This window comes from Syngnathus scovelli, chromosome 14 (assembly GCF_024217435.2).
Source record: "Syngnathus scovelli strain Florida chromosome 14, RoL_Ssco_1.2, whole genome shotgun sequence".
NCBI classification, from domain to species: domain Eukaryota; kingdom Metazoa; phylum Chordata; class Actinopteri; order Syngnathiformes; family Syngnathidae; genus Syngnathus; species Syngnathus scovelli.
In genome coordinates this window covers 13,269,956-13,291,338 of record NC_090860.1, presented here as the reverse complement: position 1 = coordinate 13,291,338, position 21,383 = coordinate 13,269,956, and the positions used below count along the sequence as shown (strand labels likewise).

Below are 21,383 nucleotides of genomic sequence, written 5' to 3'. Positions count from 1 at the left end.
AGGAAAAATATGCCAGGAAAAATAAATGTATTAGGATGAAAACCTTATAAAATGTACATCTACGTTTGTCCGACACTGTTGCTGGAGACGTAAACGCAACAGCCCGCACGGAGGTGGGCGTGGTCGTCGTAATGCGTAACTTGTCACATGACCCGGAAAACGTGTTCTTTAATGCCTGCGCTGGAATTAAGCGCAGCTGCTCGAGTTGAAGCTGCGACCAGACCACCACCATCCTCCTCCAGTCCTCTTTCATCCCGGCGCTTTACTCTCCGTGCACCCGAGTCAAGACACCCCGACAGAGCTTCATCATGCCCGGTAAAGACTCCGACAACACGCTCTGCTGCCCGATTTCTCTGCAGAGCTTTTCCTGCTCCATTCTGCCATTTTAAACGTCGCAAATATTTGTTTTAAAGATCGACATCAGTATCTGTGGGATATGTAGTAGCAGTAATGGTAAATTGTTGAGAATTTGCAGGAGTAGTGTTGTTAAACATTATGAAAACCAATACGCGTAGTAATGAATGGCTGCATCTTTTTAAATAATTTTCTTTTAAATCACTTGCTGCAGCAGTTCAGAGAGCCAAGGTAGCGTCCAGCCGGCATTACACTTCCGGTCAGGGTTTTCAAAGTATTACTGCATGAGTGCGTTTTTTTAATCACCTGTAGTCGCTGTTGTAGAAAAGACCAGATTTTTATTTTATTTTTTTTACTACGAGTTCTTTTATTGCTTGTTTCCACATTTGCGGGTTGCTTCTACCCGCAACAATGTTTCTTAATTGATTGACATGTTCAGGTACTATTTACTGACGGATACCTGGCACACAATGTGGGAAAACAAGTAGCGCCCAAGGTTTTTTTTTTTTGGCAAAATGACAACTTAACCACCTTCAAACAGGCCGGCTTATTCCCAAACGGTTTGGGAGATAAGCAAAAATTAGGGTTTACTAACTTTTACTTAATTTCACACTTAGTACTGTAAGTGGACTGGCAAGTATACAAACTGTAAAACGGCAACTTTCCATAACTAATAAATAAATGCAGGGTCATACTGAAAGCCAAATGAATGAATGAATCATTTCATAACTGAAAACCGGTAAATGTTGAAAGTGGAAATTGCTCGGTTTGCATCACCTCATGTTTCTCCATGCAGTTGCGTCCTTTAAACTCATCCAGAAATCTACTTTGCTTCATTTTCTTCAAAAAAAAAAGAACACTGCGCAAAAGTGATTGTTGCTTAACTTCAACACCTTCAAATATATATAACTTTTATTTTTGTAGAATGGCTTTCTATAACTTCCTGTGATGGCATCTCACTTGATGTGGCGGACGTGCAGCCTCACTGTGAGGTTGTGAAGTTCATTTCCGCCCCTCAAATACTCGTAAAAGACCCTCATGTCACAACCGATGTTGACATTAGCACTAGCAATAAAGATTACAAAAAAATAAACACATAAATGTGAGATTGTGGCTGGAGGCCCCACTTTTTGGCAAGCGACGATAAACTGTGTCAAAAGTGGGCGTCGCCTCCAGTCAGATCATCTTATTGACTCTCTTTCGAAAATTGTTTTAGGAAGAAAAACGGCACTTTGCTAGTCTAAATAAAAAATGGCTGCTTTGTGTAAGTGAATGAAATGTAGAAATAAAACCCAGAAAAAGTTGCATTACCCATGAATACTTGGGTGTCGTCATCAGACGAAGCTTTTGTGACGCTGGCCACCAACGACAGCTACGCCAAAGGGGCAATGGTCCTGGGCTGCTCGTTACGAAACCACCACACCACCAGGAAGCTGGTCGCCCTTATTGGACCTCACGTAGCAGAACCTTGCAGGTAACAACAGTACTGTTATTCATTGGTTCGGGACTAAGACCCAATGCGAATAGCAAGACTTTATAAATCCTAGTGTCTCATCGGTACGGCACTAATATTACTTCTTTTAAATAGAGGATTTTTTTTTTCATTTTTCAGGGAGGCACTGCGTTCCATCTTTGACGAGGTGCGGCTGGTGGACATCACAGACTCGGGCGACACAGCCCACCTCACCCTGATGCAGCGGCCCGACTTGGGCGTGACCTTCACCAAGCTGCACTGCTGGACGCTGACGCACTACGACAAGTGTGTGTTCATGGACGCCGACACCATGGTGACTCCTTTTTTTCTGGGGATCTATTTGACATGATTTGAGAGTTGTAGACGTGCAGACTTTCTCAATATGCTTGTTTGCTTAGCCTTTGTCTTCTAAGTCAACCAGAAAAGTCTTGTGTGATTAAGTCAAGCTCTTAAGTCAACATACGTCTCGAGGAATGATTCTACACTACCAGGCCGCATTTAGTACTGTATTAATTGCAGTTTTATCTCTGAAACATCAGGCGCTCACCAACATCGACGATCTCTTCGAGCGGGAGGAGCTTTCGGCGGCGCCGGACCCCGGGTGGCCCGACTGCTTCAACTCCGGGGTCTTTGTTTTTCGTCCGTCTGTGGAAACGCATGAGAAGCTGCTGACGTTCTGCGCTGAACATGGAAGTTTCGATGGTGATGCAGCGAATTTTTATTTTATATGTATTATGAAAGCTGTGCTAGTACAGTAGACGACACTAATGATTGAACTCGTGACCTTGGACCCCCAAGTAAATCTTAGCAAAAGAGGCCCTGTGTTTTGTCCACTCAAACAACAGTAAATGACTGATGGCAATGCCAATATTTTTGAGGGGGGGTTCAAACATGGCATTGTACTGTCCAGACTCGCTTCTGAGAAAATATTTGAGTAATCTAGTAGTCCGGACTCTTGACAAAAAAAAATATTCTGCTCTATTTTTCATTCAGAACTTTTTCTGTGTGTCCGCAGGCGGCGATCAGGGCATCCTCAACAGTTTCTTCGATACGTGGGCCACAGCCGACATATCCAAGCACCTCCCTTTCGTCTACAACCTCAGCAGCATTTCCATCTACTCTTATCTGCCCGCTTTCAAACAGTACGCGCACACACAAACGGCGATTGCGTAGTGAAGCATTAAGTGTTTTTGTGTGGTCGCAAAGGTCAGTTCAAAGGTGGTCTTTTTATGTGTCTGAGGGAGGGTCAAAGTACAAGAAGAGGATCACAATCTTTATTTTTGTTTTTCTTCTGCTGTCCATAGTTTTGGCCACAACGCTAAGGTGGTCCACTTCCTGGGCAAGACCAAACCGTGGAGCTACGCCTACGATGCTCAGAGCGGTGAGGTGATCGGCCGGCCCGAGGGCCCCGACTCCGACCGGCTGCACCCGGACTTTCTGCAGTCCTGGTGGGAATTGTACACCACGTCGGTAATGCCTCTGCTGCAGCGATCCTATGGCGACACGCCTTTCACCAGCGGCGTTACCGAAGCGGCCAATGACGTGAGTTATTGCACAAGTCATTGGTCCATATGCTAAAATGGCCAACTTGTTGAGTCCTTGAGATGTTTAAATGGACCTACTCATGATTTGAAATTTCAAAACCAGCATTGGGGACTAAATTACATTTTTTAATCGAGCCTTATGAGTTCTGCCTAGCAACAAGAGCGCAGATGAGTGTATGTTTTGCAAATGGGGCCTTTAAAAAAAAAAAAAGTCTTTCCTCATGTTACCATAAAACGTGGTTGCATCACCAGCGCTTATCTGTTGCAAAATGTACAGTCGGACGTTGACGTTGATGAAATGCCTCCGTGTACAGTAGTGGGTGGGGGGGTGCTTTAAAAGTATGTGAAGGGTAAAACCATTAACAAATTCCCACCTGGTAATTCAGGAGAAGCTCTGGCAGGACGAGTACAGCGGTCAGACTGAGTCCTCCTCGTCCTCCACATCAGCCGGCGCCTCTGCCAGTGTGACGTCCCCATCCCAGCCCATCTCCTCAGAGGAGCGAAAGCGGCGCTGGGAGGCGGGCCAGATAGACTACCTGGGCGACGACTCCTTCGCCAACATCGAGCGCAAGCTGGACTCCTTCCTCAAGTAGCAAGTCGGGCTGTGATGGACAGAGGGGAGTGTAAGGAATGGAACCCCCCCGCCCAATGACCTCTGCCCCACGTCCACAGATCCAATCACAGAAGGTGAAATGACCAGATTGTTGTCTTCCATCCTCACTAAATGCACCTTCTCAGTTTGAGAGCGAATTTCTTCAAGGAAAAGTAAAACATGGGATGTCACTTCATCCCCAAAGAGCTTGATTGTAGTTAACATTAGCATTTGCCACTTAGCATCAACGGGTGTTATATAGCAATAGCAGCGTAACTCTATATTTACTTTTGTGCCAAGAATATGCCAATGGCGTCATTTATTCCAGACAGTATCTTGCTTGGTAAATCAAGAGCATGACGGTATCAAAACAGGATGCATATGCAATATTTTTTTTTTTTTTATCCTGCGACTTAATACTGTTAACAATAAAGCTAGCATTAGCGACTTGGCATCAAGGGCGTGAGGGAAACGGCACAAGATCACGCTGGATTTAATCCCCCAAAAAATAGCAGAGTAACTCACGCTAATGCCGAGCTATCATTCCAACTATTTTGCATTTAACTTGTCACTGAAGAACACTAACATTTGATGAAATTAGCGACTTCATCATCAACACTGGACAGCGGGAAAACAATATTGGTACAGCCGTAACTTGTGAATCGCTATTTTTTTTTCCTTTTCTTATGCCGTATTAAAATTGTGGATAGTGTCCCAGCTTTACAGGATAAAGTTGGGCGAGTTTAAAACATAATAAATAATATACAATTATGGATACACAAAGGCAGTAGAAAATGAGAAATTGTCCGACACTTACAGATCACATGTACAGGAATTAAATTATTTTGGCAATATGTGATCCTTGTATATCAGAAGAAATATGGACAATTAGTCCCTCATTCCATGTAAAAAAAATAATAACTTTAGTCTAATTTCTGCTCGTGTGGATACTGTAAATGTATGCTGTCAAAATGTTATATGAATAAAGTAATCACGGCATTTAATTTTTCCGCATTTTGTTTCAGCCTTTTCCCAAAATGGATTAAATTGAGCACCAGTAAAGTATATTTACACCACAGAGTATTCCTAGCATTCACTTCTTTTAATTTCACAACAATTAATCCATTTTGGAATAAGGCTGCAATGTAAAATGTGGAAAATGTACTTTTTGGATGCAGTACGACTTATTCACGGTGCTTCACCCCCCCCCATACACTCACCCCCAACATGGGCAGAGAATGAATTGGGTCTTTTATAAAGTGGAATTGGGGGAGGGAGGAAGAGGAGGTCATGTAGCAGGCCCGTTTCTGGCTGGTGAAACACGGCTACATTTTTCTGTTCCGGTTGCCCGGCAACTGTTCAGATGTGGAAAAATTTCAGGACTCGAGGGCAGCACGGAGCACGCGTAGTCATGCATGTCTGCTTCTGTCCTGCTTTCTGAATGGTTGTTTGTGCCGTACGTGGAATAAAAAGAAAGATGGACGTGCAAAGATCTAAATGTTTTTAAGCATTCCTTGAGATTTATGTTGAAACACTATAGTAGAGCGCCACCTACCTCCCATCCTTGTGCATGCAAGTTCTAGCTGCTGTCTTGTTGTCCTCCTGTAGCACTTTTGTGGCTTTCCAACCAGCTGCCTTATTACCGTGTTCACTGTTTGACCTCACTTCATTGCAAGAAATTGTCCATTTTGCTGATGGAGGTGAGTTAGACTGAAAAAAAAAAAGTAAAATGTTGTCATTGCGCAATCCCCTTGTGGCTAATAAAAGATCAGCAACTTAATGGCTTGTATTTTTTTCTTTCCTAAAATGGAAAAATATCCTCCAGAGTTCCAAGCAAGGGATTATGCTACACAAATTAAAATAAAAAAATCAGTCCCAAGTGACAAAGACAAATACCTACCAGTGATCTTCGCCTCCTAAATAAGGGTCGGGGGTGTTTTTTGGGGGAGCTGGAGCTTATTGCTCCTGACTTTCAGTTCAGTAAGATATTCTTGTTTGTTTTTACTGTTTTTTTTTATTTGAAGATATTTTCTTGAGTGCCCTGGCACCATCTGTCAAGTACATTGATGCTTGAAATCTGTGCAGCAGATGTGCTGCCTGGGAAGTTTTATATCAAGTACAATAAAACAAAACTTTACGATGATAATATTTGAAGCATTTGTGCTTCCTTTTTGTTTTGGACAATTGGTTTCCTCGCTCATAAGCAAAACTCAGAATGTGGAGCATCTTGATCCTAAAATAGCAACTCGTAGATTTAACTTTAAAAATGCTAGCGTAGGAAACGAAAGACAGAGGGGGGGGGCGCTCTTGTCCACTTTCTACAACTCCATCAGCGCCTTGATGTCGTTAATGCGCGACGTCTTGCGGTCGGCGTCCGTAGATGCGAATGCTGCCTGCACCAAGTCTTGCTTCTGCTTCTGGATCTTAACCATGTTCTCCTCCACAGAATCTTTCACGATGAACTGCCGCACATATTCATGTTTTAGTCTTTTTTTTTTGTATGATTTGAAAATGCACTTTCCATTTTCTCACCTTGGTGACAAAAACTTTTCTCTTCTGGCCCAGACGGTGGCAGCGGTCAATGCATTGCTCTTCCGTAGCTGGGTTCCATGCCTGAAGAGACACAAAGTTAGTGCTGCTTCCTCATTCTACTTCTTGGATTTTTTTTTTTTCTTTGTACTCACTGGGTCCATGAGGAAGACGTAGGAGGCGGCGGTGAGGTTGAGTCCCACCCCGCCGGCTTTGAGCGAGAGTAGCAAGATGGTGGGGCTGTCGGGGCTCAGGCTCTGGAATTCTTGGATCACCTGGGTTCGCTTCTTTTGACTCATGCTTCCGTCCAGGCGCACAAAGCTGAAGCCGTGCTCCCTAAGTTGCGTAACGTCACACATCATATGATGGATGACCTTTTGGATTTGATTGACAGCTGTGTGTGTTACCTGAGTGGCGTCTCCAGGATGGTGAGGAAGCGAGTGAATTGCGAGACCACCAGACTTTTGATGGCGCTGTCTTCACGTCTCAGTCGAAGCAGGTTGCCCATTAGCGCTTGGATCTGCACACACACACAGCAAACATTTAAAAACCAAAACATGGAGGAGGACTGAACGTCCGCTTTCTTACCTTGGAGCTGGTCCTCCACTTGCCGGGAATTCTTTCTCCGCTCTCTTCGGCCATCTCCTCCTGCGGGACCTCCACCAGCTCGTTGATCTTGATGTCACTCCGACACAGAGGGCAGCGGGCACTCTCCTAAAGTGAAAAAATAAATATTGTGCAGGACAAAAACAGTCAAGTGGAATCTTTGAGAAGTTGCAGTCGCCAAACTGACCTGCTCGGTGCCGATGACCTGCGCGATGCAAGGGCGGCAGTAGACGTGGGCGCAGTGCGTGATGACGGGCAGGCGCACCGAGTCCAGACAAACGGAGCACTCCTCGTCCGAGCCGCTGGCCAGCACCACGCGCAGCTTCTCGATCAGCAGCTCGCGAAGCTCGGCCGGCGTGGACGCCAAGCCTGCGTGGACGGCAACGGGGAATCGTCACTAATGGGTATTGTCGTCTTGATTCTACTACTCTTGTAAAATGACAATATTTTTTTAATTTTCATAAAGGAAATATACCAATAATTAAAACTCTCAGGAATAAAAAACAATTCTCATAAAAATGTAATTTAAAAAAAATAATATTGTAAAATTTCAGATGTAATTTAATGTAAAAAACAAAACTCTTTTTTAACAAACTACTCCGATGAGACCATTTTGGTGCATACCTGCATCTGCGGCGGTGTTTGTTAGCAGGTCAGGATGGCAGCAGTGCTGTCTCAGCCTCATCAGGATGGCCAGCACGTCTGCGTAATTCCTCAAAACGCTGCCTTCGGCGACATATCTACTCCCAAAAACAAAAGATCATCAAATAAAGACATTATCATTTTCTGTTCAAAATTTTGAAATCCTATTTTTGCCATTGTTATTTCTTTGGGCGTACCTGCCGACAGTGTGTCTTCCTTCATTGAGCGCCACATCGTACTCCTCGCGCTCGGCGGCGCTGAGCTCCACCTGCTCCACGTACACGCTCTTCTCGGGCAACGTGACCAGCGGGCAACCGTCCACTTGGCTGTTCTTGGTCCGCCGCAGTGTGATGCACTTGATCAGCGTCTGCAGGTTCCTGACAAACAACATCACCATTCTCATCGATTCTTATTTTTAACCCAGTGGTATGATCGATCGCCTTACTGCAAGCCGGCTCGGTCTCCTTGCGTGACGGGCCTCTGGATGACTCGATTCCACCACTCCTTGACGTCGAACGGCTTGATGCGCAGGAAGGCCAGCAGCATCCACAGGTCCTTCACGCTGTTCTGGATGGGTGTCCCTGGACGGGGACAGGCGGGAGGCGTGAGTACACGCGTGGGTGCGCGCCGCCGCGACGACTGGCACTCAGTCGCAGAGCGCAGACCTCCGGCGCGGTGGACTATTCCAGATTGCAGTGGTCTGTCTAGCAAGTCATAGAATACTCGGCAAAGAACAGCTGAAAAAAGACACATTTGCATGCATTGGAACAGGAGAACATTTAGATTCTTTGATCCCTTTTGAATATTTTGGAAAGGATTTGAATTACAGGAGTCCTGAACAGTCAAAGATTCTTTTATCGGACTGATTATATGTCTTTCAATTTTTTTCTACTCTAATTCGGCACAGTGTTAATGTTTAGAACGTACATAATGTTAGAGTGGTTTATAATATATATTTTTTTAGGAATTAAACCTCTGTCTGATTATTGATGAAAAGTTATTTTAATGTTGACCATCTTGGTGAGCTAAGTATTTTTGTAGGGGGGGGCGGTACAAGATTTAAAATGTTCAAGAGGCGCTGTTGTCAATATTCTGTTGAATGCGTGTACCGGACAGAATCCAACGTCGCTTGGCTTTAAGGTCCAGAACGGCCCTGCTCATCTGCGTGTTGGGGTTGCGCACCACGTGGCCCTCGTCCAGCACCACCCTCAACCAGTTGATGCCGTGCAGGGGACTGTTGAGGTCATGAAGGCCACTCCTGTTCTGATTCTAAACACAAACGTTTTCCCCTCAGACTGTAAATTGGCAGAAAAAAATACACTCAAAGTTCGTTCGCACTTACAGCGAAGTCTGCGGCGAGCACGTTGTAGGTGGTGAGCACCACATCCTGAGACGAGAGGAACTTGGTGCTTCTGTTGCGGTTGGGCCCGTGGTACATGTAGACTTTGAGCTGGACGTCGGCTCGCACGTGTTCCTCAAACTGGTCCTGAGAAGACACGCGTGCGCTTTTTCGTTAACCCTGCGGTCACCGTGGTTGCCACGGCGACGGAGGTGCCTACCAGCCAATTGCTGAGCACGGACAGCGGGCACACGATGAGGGTCGCCCCGGCCGATACAGTTTCACCAGAGTTGTCTGCGATGGCTAAATTAAAAACAAAAAAACATGTTCAAATTAAGACCATTAAAATACTTACAGCAATGATTGTTGTATCCTTGACCGCCCATGGCTTGTCCAACGATCGTGACTCACCCAGGGTCCTTTTCTTCTTTTTTTTCTTGAAGGAATTCGGCGGCGACGGCGGGCCTCTGCACAGCGCAGCGGCGAAGTCTGCGTCCTCCAGCAACAGTGAGTCCTCTGCACGACGTTACGTTAACACGGAAGATCAAAACATCAGCTGTAACGATTTGCACTACGACGCACTTACCGTATTTCCGCTTGGTGGCTTTTGTCGTTCTTTTGCCTGAAACGATGAAGCAAAATATTGAAACATATGCGGACGCCTGGATTTAGAGGTCAAATTTAGGGTCCCACCTTTCTCTGACAGCTTTGCTGCTTCCTTTACATGTGATAAGAAAACACAAGATTGCTCCTGGTGGGCCCTAGCATGAAAAATGTTGTTAGCTTAGCGTCAACAATGGATGGAGGGTGCACACCCTTTGCTCAATCTATAAACCAAAGGGTGAGCAAGATTTTGCATCGTTTGATAATAATGGGCCACATTATTACTGGCTCCAAAAAAATTTGCCAAAATGTGAGAATAACATACAGGCTTGAGCGTAGACCGTGAGCCACCACGTCACTCGGTCCGGCTCCATCTGTCACCAAGCGACGACACGTTTGGTTAGGTTGACTTCCACCGAAACCCGCGGACTGATTTCATTCGGGCGAATCCTACCTTTTGCAGGCGAAGAGGGATCCTGCACACGGTTATACACGGGGAGGGGCTTTCCCTCGTGATAGTTGGTGAGGATCAGCGCGATAGTTGTCAGCGTCTTGCCCTGGGGGGGGCAATCACAGGGTTGTTCCAGACCCGTCCACAATAGCAGATTTTTTTTTTTCTTTCACGCGGCACTCACCAGTCCCATGTCGTCTGCCAGTATCCCGCCGAGGACTCTCTCGGGTATTTCCTTGGCTGAGAAGCGCGTCAGGGTGTTGTAGTACATATTGCCCCGCTTCTCCCAAAAGGGCGGCAGCACACATTTGTTCTCGCGGGCGCACATCCATGACAGGGCTTGCCGTTGGTGGGGCATTAGGGGGGTGGCCAAAGACTGTGGAAACAAAATAGGTTAATTAAATAGTCACACAACTCATGTGAAGTAATGATGTAGTGCGTTTGCGTACAAATACAGATATATGCGGGGATCACCACTAGGTGGCATTCAAGACAAGCATAATGTTCATGTGCATACCTCAGGTGCTTCTTTTTCAAATTCTTTACTCTCCATCAGTCCTTCAAAGAGGTTGTCAAAGGCGTTCTTCAACTGAAAGTCAAAGACACCGTTTTAGTTAGTCATTCTAGCGATATCACCAAATTATTGCCGTGTAGTTTACCTCCTCTGCCGTAAGAAGGATTGTCATGCCTTTTTTATTCAATCCCGTCCCGGCTCCTGAGCTACTCAACTTCTGATTTGCACCTGATTCAAAACACACAAGAATGATTGACATCGAAATGCCCACGAGGTGAGTATTGTTGACTCCACCTGTGTTGAGTTTGTAGCCGTAGCGTGCCAAACGTTGAACGACGGCGCTCTTGTTCTCCTCCTTCCCCCAGAAGGACAAAATCACTGGCATGGAGTATTTGTTTTTTGTTCCAGAGTTCACCACCCTGACACAAATAAAAAAGGTGACAATGGCACATTTCACACCAGTGCACCCCCCCAAAAAATAAATCTTTATTCTGTCACAATATTTCATCCTCAAGACATTACAATTTGCATTCTACAATTCACGTCGCATCTCACCCTTCTACTCTTGTCAACTTGTTGTCCATGATGTGGGCCATGGCTTGGGCCAGCTCCTTCTTGATGTGGCCAACTTGGCTGCCGTAGATGTTGGTCACTACGATGGCGTTGTGGTCGAAAAAGTTTTCCGGCTCACGCTCCAGGCCGACCATTTCACCTTGGTTCACCTGCGCAAAGAGTGATGCCATTAAGGTGGGAGTCCATTCAAACTAAGTGGTACGACTCATATTTCACACAAATTCTCGTATCATCATTCCCCGATTTTTTTATCCACCTCAGGGGATGACCATTTTAGCGTTTTCTCTTGATTGGAAATTACATCACACTTACTCAGGTAACAACCAATCAGGGTTCAGCTTGAGAATGTCACTTCTAAAACAGGTGAGCTGTGATTGGTCATTTCCCTGAGCAACTGTGATGTCATTAATAGTCGACAGCAAGTGCCAAAATGGCCGCCCTCTGAGATTCTTTCAGTAATTCATTAATTCTCAACATCGTTTGTTGAGCAAATTGTAAAAATACACCCTGAACTGATTGATTAGGGGGAATCCCACCCACAAATCAATTGAGTGTACCCCTAAACTATCAGCGACTCTTACAATTACTCAAAAATGCCATTTCCACTGAGTACCTCGTTTAGAGGAGATACATAGGAATACAATTTTGGAGTCACTCAAATTGGTTAACTGCTTTGTAATTACAACATTTTCAAAGGTGTCAGAGCCTGAATGGACTCTTGGCATGTCTGTTTTGTCACTGAGGTCCCAATTAAGATCTGGCCAGTTTAGAAATTAGGTGGGTGGATTAGCAACTATAAACAGATTGTGTTTGACTTTGAAGGCTTCACTGTTCACAACAAAGCGGGCCATAAATCAGAAGGATCTAGGGTGGATGCTCACCACCCCGGTGTAATATTTGAGTCCCACTACGGTGCCCTGCATCTGGCCAAACAGCACGTTGCCGTCGGCGTCCGACTCATCGGAGGAGGCGGCCCGGATGGCTTGGGAGAGGCTGTTCTGGTCCAAGCGGTCGGTGAAGAGGTCCACCTCGCTGTACCTGTCCCAACTGAACCAGCTCCTACGAAAAGCCATTCCGCCTGCACACATGTTTCCAAATAGAAATTTAGACATTGTAGTAGGTAGGAAGGCAAGGAGGGTTTCCAGCTTGGAAAGGGGAGGAAAAACCCTCAAGTCCGGACTAACCTAGCGATTAATTGGAGGCGTTGAGTGACTCGCAGCCGAAGGGGGGTTAGCGCGTTGGCCGCATTAGCTTAGCACGCCGGTTTGATACACGGCCTTGTTTCGCACGTTTCACAGCGAGTCTGACTCGGCTGGCGACAAGAGTGTGCGGCGTGTTTGTCATGAACGCCTTCCCGACTTTAGTTTCGCCCCTAGCTTACACAATCGACTTTTGTTCCCCCCCAAAGCGCTATCGACGTGTGTGATGATGCTTTCTCTTATACTGTTGCGTTTGCGTATCCGACGTGACGTCAGAGCAAAACACTTCCGCCATCAACAGGAGTTTATAATGTTACTATTTAACGCAGAAAAATATATAGTAATAAATTAGTTCATTAAAATCATTAGACGCGGTTCCAGAACCGATTGTTGTGACAATGCATGTTTTACTTTATTTAAAGTGTGACATTTTGCCACGAATGGCATTTGCTATTTTTCGATGTAGTTTGAATGCAACAGGCTGCCGTCAATTTGCGCGCTGTTCCGCTTTTCTTACGGAAGCCGCGACGTCCAATTTTGCACGACTTTCCGCTTCCTTTCCACGCAACGGATTCTTCCTCCTCCGGGGCTGAGCAAAAACGCCAAGGCAGGGAGAGGTCAGGGGCAAAGAAAACGCAAGAAACGATACACGATACCGTTGTAAATATATCAGACAAGCGGAAATTCAGCAGCATTTTCCCCCTATTTTGGGGCAAAGAAAACCGGGGCGGAGTCTAAGAAGTTGATCCAATCCACCCCGTTTTTTTTTTTTTTTTTTTTTTCTTGTGGTTGACAGTTAACCGGTGAGTTCCGTATGGTTATTTTCTCATTTATAAGTCGTCAATTTGAAGTGACCAACGTTGAAATGGGGAATTGTGTGATTAATGAATGTTAATTAGCTGTCACGTCAGTACTTCAACTGTATCTTTAAGATCCATGTGTGGGCAAAGGCATCATCAAGTGTGACAGCCAAAGTTAAAAAACTTTGGTTTCCCCACATTTGTATCAGCAAACACTATTTTGTACACTTATATACATTTAGACATGCTGCAAAATTAAAGTCAACGTCACTTTGATGGCTTTCTACATGTAATAACTATTTATAAGCATCATTGTGTCAGGGGCGTGCAAAGGGTGAAGCTGACATGTAACCCCACACCATCACTACCAATTGGAAGGCATAAAATATGAAAATCTTCCATCATGTGTTAGCTACCTTTTACAACCCTCGGGAGACTTAACTTTTTCGAAAACCCTAGTCGAATGATCCTGGCAGTGAACGTCTGACGAGTCAATTGAGGAAATGAATTAATCGCAGTTACGTACCGTGGGTTGTCGGAATTGGGGGAGTCATCATGAGACAATTGAAGATTTTGCTGTATCCACTTCACACTCCAGACTCACTTTAAACTAACCGCTGAAGGTCTTGCCCCTCCCCTTAAAATGCTGCCCCTTTCATCTCTTTCTTCTTCAAACTGACCAACTCCTAATTATGTAACCTTCAATGCTACACTCAAATCCAATAGGGGCTACAATACCTCAGATAAATACTTAAATCTCTGGAACTGCCTCAGAAACAGCAACATTGCTACGTGGACCTGGTTCTGTTCATACAGAACAGCATCACATGGAAAAAAATAAAAAAGATGGCTTTTGCAATGTTGTGCAACTGAATAACAGGATATGGAGGTGTGCGGCCTGGCGGTGTGTTTGCACTGGAGTGGTGGCAGGAGTCAAGTTGTCATGTATGCGTGTGTTTGTCTTTCAGCTTGTGCTGGACGTGAGCGCACTGGCGTCATTGCTCCTTCCAGGAAGTACTCTGCACCATTTCCTTTTGTAGAAGCCCAACAAAAGAGACTGCATCGGCCACTTCCTGTAAACAGCTTGAGGTTTTGTGTGTGGATGTGTATTGCGCAGGGAAGTAGTCAAAATGAGGGCTGAGCAACATTTGTCACTTCTCAAAAATAGTTCACATGCATGTCAAAAAAATTGATAAATAGTTTCTAGTAGGGTTGCTAAATGCAGTTAACCCTAAAACAGTGAAAATCTGAGTGATTAACGTCCATATATAAAAGGTTGTTATTGCATGGAGTTGCCACAAGAGGGCGGCAAAGCACAGCAAAGCCCGACATTAAGCTCCTCCCCCCCATATTACGAGATAGGAGTTTGTCACCAAGATTCATCATTTTGGTGAAAAGTTAAAAAAACTGAGTCCAAATACTCATTTTAGATTAAAATTGCATATGTGGGACATGAATTGAGCAGCAAAATCAACCCGGTTTGCACAATTTCTGTAAATGTGCCCTGGAGCGATGGAATTCCATCCAGGCCCAGGCAAGAAGACACTTGTTCAATGTGCCGCCGCTTTGGAATGAGGCAACCAGCTCAGACCTGCCTCGCAGAAAGTGTGAAGGTAGGGGCTGGCACGAGACGGGCCGCTTAGTGGTAGCGGAGAAAGAGGGACGTGGAACTAGCACGGTTCTTTGGGTCTTCTGTAAGACGCAGAAGAGGCATCCGAAGGTTAGTGTCTGTCTGGTCGCTGTGGTTAGATTAATATCTGCGGGGTGTTGAAGTATGTCTGCTTTGTCTTTTGGGTTGTCGGAATGTTACGAAAGGCCTTCGTGGAAAATCATGCCAGAGGGTCTTCTGAATTTTTTTGTCATCCACATTTTCTCAATGACGATATGGCAGACAAGTTTGCATTGTTGAATGGATATGTCGATCTCCTCACCGCCATTTGAACACAAAATCAGCCAGCGCGATTCATATTTAATAAATCACATCCGGCATGCTGAATTCATCTATTTGCATATCTTCCTCCCAAATCGTACGTCAGTCCGACCCCTACGTGTGTTTTTCTCTTCAGGTCCAAGTGCGTGTAGATGTGCGACAGCGGATTGTGCGAGGACAAGCCCCCCGCCCCCCCTGTCAGGATGAGTAGCCAAGGAGGAGGAGCCAAGGACCCCCAGTCGACCAATCACAACTCTCGGCCGCTTCCGTCCGTGCCAGAGGAGCGCAAGTCCAGAAATAAGATCATCTCCATCTTTGCTTCGGAGAAAGGTGACACACACACGTACTATATAGTCACACACACACTGAAACATATCTGTGTCGCCTTACAGGAGGTAGGAAGAAGGATCGGGATAAGGACAGGCCAGAGATCTCCTCCCCGTCGGATTTTGAACACACCATCCATGTTGGCTTTGACGCCGTCACTGGAGAGTTCACGGTAAGGGAGCCTACGTTTGGCTATGGGTTTCACATTTGAGTTTCAAACCTGTGACTCAAGTCCACTGGAGTCCAAGTCTCAAGTCCCTAATTTGTCATCTCCAGGGCATGCCGGAGCAATGGGCTCGTCTCCTCCAAACCTCCAACATCAGCAAATCTGAGCAGAAGCAGAATCCCCAGGCGGTCCTGGACATCCTAAAGTTCTACGACTCCACCAGCGGGAAGCAGAAGTACCTCAGCTTCTCGGCCTCAGGTCAGTCGGCTCACTTTCCTCTGGCCGCTAACATTTGCAACCGAGAATCTTCATTTCTTTGCTCCCTTCCCTCGCCGACGCAGATAAAGATTCTTCGTCGGTGAGTGCTTGGTCCATCGGTCAGGTTCAAATCCGATTGATTGTCACTTAACGCACTTCTTGACTTTCTCCGCAGGGTAAGCAGGGCACCACCACTTCCTCATCACGCGCTAAAGACGCCGACGATGACGATGATGACGACATGCCGCCGCCCGTCGTGGCGCCCAGGCCGGAACACACTAAGTCGGTGAGTTGCTCGAAAAGAAAAACAAAGTTTGGAGGTCTTTGCTTATGTGTCATCTTTCAGGTCTACACGCGATCGGTGATCGACCCTATCCCGGCTCCGGAGGCCGACGCCGCTTCCAAGGCGGCCGACAGGCAGAAGAAGAAAGGAGGCAAAATGACGGATGAGGAGATCATGGAGAAACTCAGTAAAGCTGCCTGCTCGCTGTTGAAATGACGCAGCGCTAATAACAAAAACCTTGATTGGGTTTTATCGTTTGTCGCTCTTTAGGGACTATCGTTAGTATCGGAGATCCTAAGAAGAAATACACTCGATACGAGAAGATCGGACAAGGGTGAGGTCACGGACTTTTGTTTTGAATGAGGCTTGGGTTAAGGTTTTGGGTTTTCAAACTTCTTTTTTATCATCGTATCATCATTGTTGCTTTGGATTTTTGCACTTTCAGGGCGTCTGGAACCGTCTACACGGCCATAGATGTTGCTACAGGGCGGGAGGTATGCCGTTTGAACATACGTATTTGGGGTTCTGCTCGAAAGCAACGATTCGTATTTTAGATATATATATTTCCACGTATTCTGTATCCTGAAGTGTGTTGTCCTCAGGTGGCCATCAAGCAGATCAATTTGCAGAAGCAACCCAAGAAAGAACTCATCATCAACGAGATCCTGGTCATGAAGGAGATGAAGAATCCCAACATAGTCAACTTTGTTGACAGGTACAAGACAAAAAAAAAAAACTTAAATTATTGTTTGAAATTAAGACTGGTGTGTGCGTTTTGTGTGGCAGTTTCCTGGTTGGCGAGGAGCTGTTTGTGGTGATGGAGTACCTGGCGGGCGGCTCGCTGACCGACGTGGTGACGGAGACGTGCATGGACGAGGCCCAGATCGCAGCCGTATGCAGAGAGGTTGGCATTTGGCTTCCACAAGATCTTTTCTTTGGAACCGCAGCTTGTCGTCATGGAAACAGTCTGGCTTAAAACACACACGGTTTGTTTGATTGCATCCAGGTCCTGCAGGCTCTGGAGTTTCTTCACGCCAATCAGGTCATCCATCGAGACATCAAGAGCGACAACGTTCTGCTGGGAATGGACGGATTGGTCAAACTCAGTAAGGAGGAATCTGAAAGTAGTAGCTTAATCAAGTCCTGTATATTTTGTGGGTCCTGAGATTGCCTTTTTTTCGACAGCCTCCATCTCAGATTTTTTTCTAACGAGGTCTTTGTGTTCATCCCTTCGCAAGCCGACTTTGGCTTCTGCGCTCAGATCACGCCGGAGCAGAGCAAGCGCAGCACCATGGTGGGCACGCCGTATTGGATGGCTCCGGAGGTGGTCACCAGGAAGGCCTACGGGCCCAAAGTGGACATTTGGTCCCTGGGCATCATGGCCATCGAGATGGTGGAGGGAGAGCCCCCTTATCTTAACGAGAACCCTCTCAGGGTGAGTCCGGTGAAGCGACGGGTGTTTGGACTATTTCTGTCACATTTAATAAAAAATAAAAATTATCAGATGTTGCATTACATCTTCAAATGACCATGAAGGGACTCGAACCCTCAATCTTCTGATCCGAAGTCAGACGCCTTGTCCATTAGGCCACATGGTCACACAGTGCCATCTCATTAAAGAATGCTTTGCACTTGCATAAAAACATAAATGGGATCTTCCAAACTTTAACATTGATGCTGAATTTTTTACAGCCTCGTTGGCGCAGTAGGTAGCGCGTCAGTCTCATAATCTGAAGGTCGTGAGTTCGATCCTCACGCGGGGCATTCATGTCTTTTCAACTCTCCACTTAAAATTTGCTGAGCTAATTAAACATGCAATTTATGTTACATCACCACACTAAGTTTTGTATTGCCACTCTGTGATGACTTCCAAATAAGCACATGACCATGTGGCCTAATGGATAAGGCGTCTGACTTCGGATCAGAAGATTGAGGGTTCGAGTCCCTTCATGGTTGACCACAGCATCTTGTGATAACAGCCTATGGATTATTATATAATGTACTCTAAAGTGAAGTAAATATTTTAACCAAATGTATTGATGGTGGATGACACAGAATTTCTAGAGCAATGTTAGTCACCAGGCCTCGTTAGCGCAGTAGGTAGCGCGTCAGTCTCATAATCTGAAGGTCGTGAGTTCGATCCTCACACGGGGCATCTGTGTTTTTATCAAGCTAGCGTCTTTGATACGTAACGATGACCACTGACGAACGTCACTGAAGTTTATTCTCACCCCTCGCTATGTTTGTCTTTCAGGCGTTGTATTTAATCGCCACCAACGGCACTCCTGAGCTGCAGAGTCCAGAGAAGCTGTCCCCCGTCTTCCGATCCTTCCTGTCGCGATGTTTGGAGATGGACGTGGAGAAGCGAGGGTCAGGCCGAGAACTATTGCAGGTACTAAGATGCATTGAAGAGTCTTAAAGACCTTCAAATATTATGGTCAAAGATTTAAAACACATGCCCCGTGTGAGGATCGAACTCACGACCTTCAGATTATGAGACTGACGCGCTACCTACTGCGCCAACGAGGCTATGTTTTGACTCTATTTTGGAAATTCACAGTCTCACCAGCGTCACCAAAAACCCATGAGACTCAAAGCCTCAATTTTTTATTTGAAGGCTGATTGGTGTAAAAAGTAGGTCAACAAACCTCAAATGGAGAAGTGTCGAAAAAGTCTGATGCCCCGTGTGAGGGTCGAACTCACGACCTTCAGATTATGAGACTGACGCGCTGCCTACTGCGCCAACGAGGCTGTGTTTCAATCTCTATTTTTAAATTTACAGTCTCATCAGCATCACCAAAACCATTGAAGGCTGATTGGTGATAGGTGTAAAAAGTAGGTCAACAAACCTCAAATGGAGAAGTGTCGAAAAAGTCTGATGCCCCGTGTGAGGTTCGAACTCACGACCTTCAGATTATGAGACTGACGCGCTGCCTACTGCGCCAACGAGGCCATGTGTCAACTTCTATTTTAGAAATTTACAGTCTCATCAGCATCACCAAAAAGCCATTGAAGGCTGATTGGTGATAGGTGTAAAAAGTAGGTCAACAAACCTCAAATGGAGAAGTGTCGAAAAAGTCTGATGCCCCGTGTGAGGCTCGAACTCACGACCTTCAGATTATGAGACTGACGCGCTGCCTACTGCGCCAACGAGGCTATGGGTCAGGCTTTATATTAGAAATTTACAGTCTCATCAGCATCACCAAAAAGCCATTGAAGGCTGATTGGTGATAGGTGTAAAAAGTAGGTCAACAAACCTCAAATGGAGAAGAGTCGAAAAATCAGATGCCCCGTGTGAGGCACGAACTCACGACCTTCAGATTATGAGACTGACGCGCTGCCTACTGCGCCAACGAGGCTATGTTTTTAGCTCTATTTTAGAAATTCACAGTCTCTTTAGCATCACCAAAAAGCCATGGACAAAGCCTCAATTTTTTATTTGAAGGCTGATTGGTGATTGGTGTAAAAAGTAGGTCAACAAACCTCAAATGGAGAAGTGTCGAAAAAGTCTGATGCCCCGTGTGAGGCTCGAACTCACGACCTTCAGATTATGAGACTGATGCGCTGCCTACTGCGCCAACGAGGCTATGTTTCAAGCTCTATTTTTAAATTTACAGTCTCATCAGCATCACCAAAAAGCCATTGAAGGCTGATTGGTGATAGGTGATTGGTGTAAAAAGTAGGTCAACAAACCTCAAATGGAGAAGTGTCGACAAAGTCTGATGCCCCGTGTGAGGCTCGAACTCACGACCTTCAGATTATGAGACTGACGCGCTGCCTACTGCGCCAACGAGACTCTGTTATTTCTTCTCATTCCTGAAATTTCTCATGCCATCCAGCATCAACCCCGCAAGAATATTTACTCCGCATCAGTGCACATCATACAACGAAAACTGTTAAAGTCGACCATGAAGGGACTTGAACCCTCAATCTTCTGATCCGAAGTCAGACGCCTTATCCATTAGGCCACATGGTCTTGAGTTCTTGGGAATGAATTCATCCCATAGTGAAAATATAATGGAACTGTCCAAATGGAGGAAATGAGACTGATGTTTTTTTTTTCAGCATCCTTTCCTGAAGGTGGCCAAGCCTCTGTCCAGTCTGACTCCTCTCATCCTGGCTGCCAAGGAGGCCATGAGGAGCAACCGCTAAGTACGCAAGAGGGTATTTACCCCCCCCAAAAAAAAAAAAATCACCCCAAAAACCCAGACAGTGTTTTTTTTTTTTCACCTTTGTGCCTTCCTTACATTGCCAACATGCCATGTGCAATTTGAGGTGGTTAAATAAGTTAGACATCAAGTAACAACTATTTACCCTCCTACCGCCATTTCAGTCACTCGAAAGTGGCTCTGGATCTTGATCCACCCAGTCTCATTAATGTGTGGATACATTTCTACTACACTCCAGACAGTCATTTTTTTTTATACTAGCCATTAAACAATACATTTTCATATAAGCATACAGTAAATAAACATAAAAAAAACTTAGTCATGCACTTTTTGGGATGGTTGCATTTTTATGAATGTAAATATGTCTGAAAGTCCTGAATTTAAACTAACGGTGCTGTCCTGGTGCTGAATTAAATCATCTGAATAAGATTTTTTTTTTCACATTTAACATTTGTTTTGTTTTTCAAATCATAAAATCTATGCAAACGCATTTATGCATACTACCGAAAACAAAGAACATGTTTTTGCCTCGCTCAATGTTTGGTTTGTCTACATTTTGTCCTTGTGTGTGACTTTTTTACACTATAGAAAGGACAATAACCGATAAAATTAAGTTGTTTTATGTGTGACTAACGCCAGAAAAGTCCTTGTCCCCAAATATTGATAAATCACAGATAATATTTTTCATAGTTTCAATGGAAATTTATCCCCCAAATGACCTCAACGCCATGTCAGTTTAGACAATCACTGGAAATATTTGAATGTGCATTTAAAATGTTCTGTGACATGCATATTATATGGCCAGGGACCAAAGTAGACGGCTAGAGGAATTTTATAATTTAAAACAAAATGTTTTTCATGCAACAAGTGACTGGAGTGGAATAAAACAGTTGGTAAATTATTCAGAAATGCTGCGTGGATTCTTGTTTTTCAGACAGTCCCTTTTACTCTGCTGTTGAGCTTCATTTTTTCCGTTATGTAATAATCTGTTAATAATTAAAATGTTGATGATGTCATCAACAACAACAAT

The 21,383-nt window shown here is 45.1% G+C and overlaps 3 protein-coding genes and 12 non-coding genes across 19 annotated transcripts; 5 read left to right on the top strand and 10 right to left on the bottom strand.

The window, feature by feature from the left end:
- The first annotated feature begins 175 nt into the window (after positions 1 to 175).
- Positions 176 to 5,744, top strand: gyg1a (glycogenin 1a). Its single transcript, XM_049740897.2, has 7 exons — positions 176 to 315; positions 1,693 to 1,828; positions 1,967 to 2,141; positions 2,368 to 2,530; positions 2,844 to 2,970; positions 3,133 to 3,370; positions 3,759 to 5,744. Exons 1-7 carry the CDS (start codon positions 309 to 311, stop codon positions 3,963 to 3,965), a joined length of 1,053 nt encoding a protein of 350 aa, XP_049596854.1. The 5' UTR covers positions 176 to 308; the 3' UTR covers positions 3,966 to 5,744.
- hltf (helicase-like transcription factor) lies at positions 5,526 to 14,023 on the bottom strand. Of its 4 annotated transcripts, XM_068652918.1 has the most exons (25): positions 13,747 to 14,021; positions 12,103 to 12,299; positions 11,204 to 11,370; positions 10,943 to 11,067; positions 10,794 to 10,876; positions 10,652 to 10,723; positions 10,319 to 10,510; positions 10,138 to 10,240; positions 10,009 to 10,057; positions 9,774 to 9,841; positions 9,667 to 9,702; positions 9,492 to 9,596; positions 9,301 to 9,383; positions 9,084 to 9,227; positions 8,851 to 9,010; positions 8,407 to 8,478; positions 8,187 to 8,322; positions 7,939 to 8,118; positions 7,724 to 7,839; positions 7,287 to 7,468; positions 7,082 to 7,207; positions 6,901 to 7,013; positions 6,649 to 6,829; positions 6,497 to 6,577; positions 5,526 to 6,426 (listed from the first exon to the last, which is right to left on the bottom strand). In XM_068652918.1, exons 1-25 carry the CDS (start codon positions 13,775 to 13,777, stop codon positions 6,283 to 6,285), a joined length of 2,946 nt encoding a protein of 981 aa, XP_068509019.1. In that variant the 5' UTR covers positions 13,778 to 14,021; the 3' UTR covers positions 5,526 to 6,282. The 4 variants fall into 4 exon arrangements, with proteins under 4 accessions (XP_068509019.1, XP_068509017.1, XP_068509018.1 ...); XM_068652916.1 differs by having other exon boundaries at positions 10,794 to 11,067; positions 13,747 to 14,023; XM_068652917.1 differs by lacking the exon at positions 13,747 to 14,021 and adding an exon at positions 12,406 to 12,698 and having other exon boundaries at positions 10,794 to 11,067.
- LOC125981019 (serine/threonine-protein kinase PAK 2) lies at positions 12,975 to 21,262 on the top strand. Of its 2 annotated transcripts, XM_049740827.2 has the most exons (16): positions 12,975 to 13,223; positions 14,189 to 14,295; positions 15,287 to 15,480; positions 15,543 to 15,649; positions 15,754 to 15,901; positions 15,985 to 16,001; positions 16,077 to 16,187; positions 16,248 to 16,371; positions 16,455 to 16,518; positions 16,630 to 16,678; positions 16,787 to 16,899; positions 16,971 to 17,088; positions 17,191 to 17,290; positions 17,423 to 17,619; positions 18,439 to 18,576; positions 20,250 to 21,262. In XM_049740827.2, the coding sequence occupies exons 3-16, from the start codon at positions 15,303 to 15,305 to the stop codon at positions 20,334 to 20,336; spliced, it is 1,551 nt and encodes a 516-aa protein (XP_049596784.1). In that variant the 5' UTR covers positions 12,975 to 13,223; positions 14,189 to 14,295; positions 15,287 to 15,302; the 3' UTR covers positions 20,337 to 21,262. The 2 variants fall into 2 exon arrangements, with proteins under 2 accessions (XP_049596784.1, XP_049596783.1); XM_049740826.2 differs by lacking the exons at positions 12,975 to 13,223; positions 14,189 to 14,295 and adding an exon at positions 14,595 to 14,940.
- Positions 17,710 to 17,782, bottom strand: trnar-ucg (transfer RNA arginine (anticodon UCG)). The gene has a single exon. It is a non-coding gene; the product is annotated as a tRNA-Arg (tRNA).
- Positions 17,876 to 17,948, top strand: trnam-cau (transfer RNA methionine (anticodon CAU)). Its single transcript has one exon. It is a non-coding gene; the product is annotated as a tRNA-Met (tRNA).
- trnar-ucg (transfer RNA arginine (anticodon UCG)) lies at positions 18,068 to 18,140 on the top strand. The gene has a single exon. It is a non-coding gene; the product is annotated as a tRNA-Arg (tRNA).
- On the top strand, positions 18,267 to 18,339 carry trnam-cau (transfer RNA methionine (anticodon CAU)). Its single transcript has one exon. It is a non-coding gene; the product is annotated as a tRNA-Met (tRNA).
- trnam-cau (transfer RNA methionine (anticodon CAU)) lies at positions 18,641 to 18,713 on the bottom strand. The gene has a single exon. It is a non-coding gene; the product is annotated as a tRNA-Met (tRNA).
- On the bottom strand, positions 18,863 to 18,935 carry trnam-cau (transfer RNA methionine (anticodon CAU)). The gene has a single exon. It is a non-coding gene; the product is annotated as a tRNA-Met (tRNA).
- Positions 19,064 to 19,136, bottom strand: trnam-cau (transfer RNA methionine (anticodon CAU)). The gene has a single exon. It is a non-coding gene; the product is annotated as a tRNA-Met (tRNA).
- On the bottom strand, positions 19,268 to 19,340 carry trnam-cau (transfer RNA methionine (anticodon CAU)). Its single transcript has one exon. It is a non-coding gene; the product is annotated as a tRNA-Met (tRNA).
- Positions 19,471 to 19,543, bottom strand: trnam-cau (transfer RNA methionine (anticodon CAU)). Its single transcript has one exon. It is a non-coding gene; the product is annotated as a tRNA-Met (tRNA).
- On the bottom strand, positions 19,698 to 19,770 carry trnam-cau (transfer RNA methionine (anticodon CAU)). The gene has a single exon. It is a non-coding gene; the product is annotated as a tRNA-Met (tRNA).
- Positions 19,908 to 19,980, bottom strand: trnam-cau (transfer RNA methionine (anticodon CAU)). The gene has a single exon. It is a non-coding gene; the product is annotated as a tRNA-Met (tRNA).
- trnar-ucg (transfer RNA arginine (anticodon UCG)) lies at positions 20,088 to 20,160 on the bottom strand. Its single transcript has one exon. It is a non-coding gene; the product is annotated as a tRNA-Arg (tRNA).
- Positions 21,263 to 21,383: the final 121 nt, after the last annotated feature.